This window comes from Apaloderma vittatum, unplaced genomic scaffold (assembly GCF_000703405.1).
Source record: "Apaloderma vittatum isolate BGI_N311 unplaced genomic scaffold, ASM70340v1 scaffold6656, whole genome shotgun sequence".
Lineage (NCBI taxonomy): Eukaryota > Metazoa > Chordata > Aves > Trogoniformes > Trogonidae > Apaloderma > Apaloderma vittatum.
In genome coordinates, this window is record NW_009721136.1 from 10,304 (window position 1) to 15,825 (window position 5,522).

At 47.8% G+C, this 5,522-nt stretch overlaps 1 protein-coding gene across 1 annotated transcript in view; it reads right to left on the reverse strand.

The window, feature by feature from the left end:
- The window catches only part of TOP3A (topoisomerase (DNA) III alpha), a gene marked incomplete at its 5' end in the record, with an annotated part of 10,159 nt that extends 4,644 nt beyond the window's left edge, over positions 1–5,515 (reverse strand). Inside the window, 12 exons of the mRNA XM_009871251.1 lie at positions 1–97; positions 264–471; positions 591–673; positions 796–870; positions 1,000–1,100; positions 1,313–1,483; positions 2,031–2,174; positions 2,441–2,549; positions 3,089–3,164; positions 3,710–3,783; positions 4,188–4,247; positions 5,381–5,515. The exon at positions 1–97 is cut by the window's left edge and continues 110 nt beyond it. Coding sequence (XP_009869553.1) covers positions 1–97; positions 264–471; positions 591–673; positions 796–870; positions 1,000–1,100; positions 1,313–1,483; positions 2,031–2,174; positions 2,441–2,549; positions 3,089–3,164; positions 3,710–3,783; positions 4,188–4,247; positions 5,381–5,515 — 1,333 coding nt within the window. The remainder of the gene's footprint in view (positions 98–263; positions 472–590; positions 674–795; positions 871–999; positions 1,101–1,312; positions 1,484–2,030; positions 2,175–2,440; positions 2,550–3,088; positions 3,165–3,709; positions 3,784–4,187; positions 4,248–5,380) is intronic.
- Between the last annotated feature and the right edge of the window lie 7 nt (positions 5,516–5,522).

Sequence of the window (5,522 nt, forward strand, 5' to 3'; positions counted from 1 at the left end):
TGTCAATCTCCACGGTTGTTTCCTGTCCCTTGGCGTCTTCAGAGCAGCAAGCCAAAAAATGGCGCACGATGAATTCGTACAGTCTCTGCTCGTTGCCCTAATACCAAAGAGCAAAGAAGGTTCAGTGTCCTCCCGGGTTAATGAGACCTCAAGAAATATTAGTGAGATCTCAGGTGAAGATACTGTGCTAATGAGCAAATAACTAAGACTTATTTATCAAGCAACACAAACTAACCAGTCAGCTCTGCCTTTGTTCAACCCACCTGCAGGGTGGCAGTGTATTTTGTGGGGTGAATGGGAGGGTGAGCCTGATCTGATTTGGTTCCACTCCGAGGGGTTGGCCCACCCCGATCCAAAATCCTCTGCGCGAACGCTCCCCAGTTTGGGTCCTGGGCTTGCTGTTGGACTAAGGCAGAGAGGTTCAGCTCCTTGGGGAAAATGTTGGTCTCGGTTCGAGGGTAACTAATGAAGCTTAAGAAGAAAGACAGAAGAGCACTTGGAGGGCTGCTCCAAGATGCTTCCCAGTTTGGACTAAAGGCCGTTTGCTTTTGAAAGAATTAAGTTTACCAAGCCAAGTCTTGCTTTCTTACCCTTGAGTATAGAGTTTTTCTGCTATTCTCATGGTTTCCTTCGCATTTATTTTCAGTTTGCGGGAAGCCAGCTTCTCCAGTTCCTGTGTTGGGAGGAGTCAGGAGAGGGGGGGAAAAAGAAAATGTGTGCATAATTCAGAGTGATGAGTACAATAGCTGCTCAAAGCTTCCTTCAGATAAGTCCTTTCAGCAGATCCAAACGTACCACAGTGTCCAGGGGCAGGGGCCTCCATTTGCTCTTTGGCTTGCTCCCAACCTCAACAACGGTCGCCACCGGATCCTAAACACCGAGTAAGCAAAACGCAAAATCTCCTTTAAGGAGGGTTTACACAAACTGTTCTTTAGCAAGACAGACTCAGGAAATATTTGGCCGGTCCTGGATTACAGAACTAAGGTCAGGCTTTCCTACCTCCATACATATCTGGTAAAGGACCAGGCACGCTGTGTGATTAAAGAGCCGGTTCCTCTTCCAGTTGAAGACCACGCTGCCGTCCTCGTGATCATGGGTCACTGGGTCAAACAACAGATCCGAGTGATACAGCAGAAATACAAGAGAATACAGCAGAGGCAGCCACGCCGGGTAACAGAGAAACCTTAGTTGTCACGGCAAAGGGAGGGGAAACCACCTCTGCGGCACTGTGGTGCATGCCCTGATGTTTTTCCTTTCTACACACCTCCAGACCTTTAAGATGGAGCCCAGGACTCGCCTTTCCCACAAGTACCTTTTATTTTATAGAAGGCTTCAGGAACAAAGGCCTGGATGGCTTTAAAGCGTTCCACTACAAAGCCCAGCGTTGGGAACTGGCAGCTACCGTAGCTGATCAGCTGGTCGGCTAAAATATCAGGGAAGATCTTCCGGAGCCGCAGTGTCTGGAATCTGGTGAAGGCAGCACCTGAGAAAACAAAACGGACACCAGAGCTGAGTAATACAACACTGGAGGAGAATTGCGACGCTTCAATGGTCCTTTTTAATACTGAGTATTAACTTTGTTCTCATTTTAATACTCAAAGCTGGAGGAGCCGGTCAGTGCTGTGTGAGCGATAAACCTAACATTTGCTTCAAAGAGCACGTTCCCAGTAGAACATGAGCCATGATTTACCTGTACCTGATCTAAAAAAAAAAATCAGATTTATGACCCTAGAGAGGGGCATTTCTGTCTTGTGTTGAGCAAAGATGATCGTGGTAAAAGATGATTTCTACACAGCCCTTGCTGGGGTGCACTGCCCGTGGTTAGAGGAGATGTGAGGAGCCTGATGGGTGGCTCTGTTGTTTGTACAGCAGTTGTAACGGAGTTCAAGTATTTACAGATGACAGACTGACAACAAAGCTTGTCCCCTGCCCACCTACCACGCTCCTGGTCCCTTCCCTTTAGAAGGGGTGGGTGGGGGCAGCTCAGGCCCAGCTCAGCCTGCTCTTACCTCCAGTGTGTGTTCACGTACCTATCCTGAGGTCCAGCTCCTGCCTGACGTCGACGGCATCGCTCGTTTTTTGATCCGGTTGGGTGAGGTTCTCGCAGGCTGTTCTGACAGCGTGAGGCGTGATCTCTGAAAAGCGGGCTCGGAAAACCCGGAGGTTTGGCTTTACTGGAGAGAAGAAACAAACCAAAACAAAAAGTAAATGAAAGAGTGACTCAAACACCAATGGAAAGGAGCAAATAAGGAGCAGCTCTCTTCAAGCGAGCACGCTGCCAACCTATTCTACAGCTTTCCAATAGCTGGTCTGTCAGAGCCACATATTTATCAAAACTAAAGGCAATGTTTTTAACCTGGACACAGATCTCTAGGCAGGGATACCTGTTAAATCAGCCCTTTAATGGAACTCAGACCGGCGCAGAAGACGCTCTACGCACCAGCTTTGCAAACGTGGATTATCTCGAAGCCGATGTTCTCTCCTTCTCGATCGCAGTCGGTCCAGATCACCAGAGCTTGGCACTGCTGGACTTCTCGTTCGAGGGTTCTCTGAGATGAGAAAACCACCCGGAGTGAGGCACACCAGGACACTTGCTTTGTCACTTCATTTTCGAATGACTCACTGACTGAGCATGAAATGCAACACGTATCCATGGAGACAGATTGTTGCAATAACGTTTTGTAATTGTGTCTCTCATGAGATGAGGCATCTTTCAAAAGAACCGAGTCATTTATTTACATCTAACTCTGTTCAAAAGCACGGCTTGGATTGGACCATGGTCCAACCGCAGTCTGTTTTCTTGAAAATGTAATTTTTTGTAAAATTGAGATGCAATTACCAATTCCACCTTGAGGGGGGAAAAACATTTCTGCTTTTAGTAAAGCAGTTGTCCCTTTGCTGCGCTAGTTGTGTACGAGCAGAAGTATTTCAATGTTGCAAACAAACAGCACAGAGAGTCCTAGGAAATGCAGGAGCAATTTGCTAAACTCTAGAAACTGGTACAATCCTCCTTCTGCCTGAGAGGACAAAGATAGAATTCTCCTTCCACCCAAGACAAGATTTGCAAAACTCTTTAAAAACACCGTACCTTGATATCCATGTAATTTTCAGGGCAATACTTCTCGATTTCGGCATCAAAAAGAGCGAGAGGGTTGCAGCTATGCCTGGTGAACACAGGACAAACAGAGTGCACAACAAAACCTAAAATGTGTGTTGTGAGACACTAGCTCATGCTGTCTTACGAGTAAGTGCTGTTCAGGTACTGGGATAAGCAGTATATTATAAAATGCTAAGTTCCACTTAAATGCCAGAACGAAAAAGCAACCAGAGAAAAGAGCAGATCTGGAAATCAGCCCTAAGCAAGCAACTTCTCTTATTTCAAGCACAGAGAACAAAGGGGAGGGAAGCTGGGGAGAACCGCCTTGCTTCCCAGGATAACTCCCAGCTGAACAAAGGACGCAAAAATATCAGCCAGCTGAATTTTCTGGGTCTGTCTTAATGTATTTTAACCAGCATTGTAGCTTCAGGTTCTTTCTTTTCTCAGTGCACTGAAGACGGTGATTTGAAGTAATGTTTTAGCTGCTCTCTGTCAAATGTGGGAGTCATCACCCTGCTCTGCGTGCTCTTTGAACCCGCAGCGCCCGCTCAGCTCGGCTGGGGTTTGAAAGCAGACGACAGCTCCTGTGGCGGAGGGGTACTAAATACTAACCATTTTCTAAAGGGCATCTTAAAATCGTGAGCCAGCAAGTGTCCTGACACGGATGTCATCACCATGGTAACGGTCTGTAAGAGACACAGCAAGGGAATTAGTGCCCGTCCTCTGATAAAGCCACCCCCAGCCCTGAGATCTGGATGCAGTTCTCAGCTTACACCATCAGTGACACCTCCCTCCTGATACACTGTAACAAGCTCTTCTCTCTACTGACAGCTTTATCCTCAATTTTTATAGGAAACTCCCAATTCTATACGGCAACGGATCTTTGACCAATATGAGCGGAGAAAGTGGAAAGAATTAAAGCAACAAAACAGGTCAGTGGTTGAGCCAAGAAAAGGACATCTGACTTCTTCTTGTCTTTGGACAAACTGTCCCTGTCACTGATATGTGTTTCTAACTTCTGACAAAAGCCCTTTAACAATTAGTATTTAGAACTTTTCTAATCCAGCAGTAGGAAGAAAACAAACTCTACCTGGCCAAACAGCTGGTAGTCGTATTCATAGATCTTGTTGAACTTGGAAAGCCCTTCTCGCTGAAAGGAAAGGGGAAGTTGCTGAGTTTGTGGCTCATAAGAGAAACCAAACACATTCCACCTGGCTTTATACACATGGCAGAGCACAGAGGAGCATGGAGCATGTGAAAACCAGGTGCTGAAGCTCATGGAAACTGTGGCAGGGTGAATGGAAACCACCTGTGTTGTTTCTGGAGATGCTTTCCAGCATCTCCAGATGTTTTCCAGCATACGAGTCCTTTAAACCATGCCTGAAGGGGATGCCAGGGTTACCACCCCACTGAGAGGTGGAACAGATTTGTTTAACGGGGCTGGCCAGTTATACTCCTGACAAACAAGTGCCCTGCTCCAAATGATAGTTCGTGTGCCACCTCCAGGTCCCCAAGCTTAGTCTCCACCTAACTGAGACTCGTGGAAGTTTCTACATTGGGTATTTCCTGCTTTTGCTAGAGAAGCAGGACGGTATCTTCCTCGCTTGGGACTGTCAGCGTTCACATTCTCAACGGCACCTTTCATTCAAATGTAATCCTGGTCCAGAAGCACCATCTAGTTCCTTAACTTGGAAATACCAAGTAATTATGCAAACCGTTAAAGATCACAAAACAAAGCTGCAGAGAGGAGAGAGATCTTTGAAGTCGTCTCCTCCAAACCACAGACCATCTTTGCTTTATTAAGTGAACTTCCTTAAACCCCTGACATTTGCTGACGCTGCAGAAGCGGTGCTTTTCGACTGGGAAATATGTGCCGACAGATGGTTTCGGTTCCTGAAGCCTCTCACTGTACACTGCAAAGCTAAGAACACCACAGGGAGCCTTCACCGCTGAGCTCAGTGCCTGGAGGAGGCAGTTTAGGCAAAGGGAGCGCAGCTGGGGAGGCTGAATCCCAGTGGGACTTCGGTCACAAGGAAAAGGGGTCTGAAACTCCTAAATACATTTGGACAAGCAGTATCTGTCTGCAAAAGAAAGCCATTCTTGTTCCCTTGTGCAGTCAGAAGCGGCCAGAGGCAAAAGCAATGGACGATGTTGCAGGTGTTGATGTGACCTGCCTGTGCTGGGGCCACCACACAAGGCACAGGCTGCACGGTGGCCCTGGTGAGCTGACCCTCTCCTGTACGCATTCTCGGGAAGTGGCGAGGAGACACAGCTTATTCCTACCCGTCGCATCCTGCTGTTGGAGAGCAGATCCGCGATCCCTCGGGCAGCATCGTTCTTCTCCGCCACGCACAGGACCTTCCGGATCCTCTGCAGGGCCGCCTCCTCCGCAGCTCCAGCCCGCGAGAAGAGCCGCCAGGGCTGC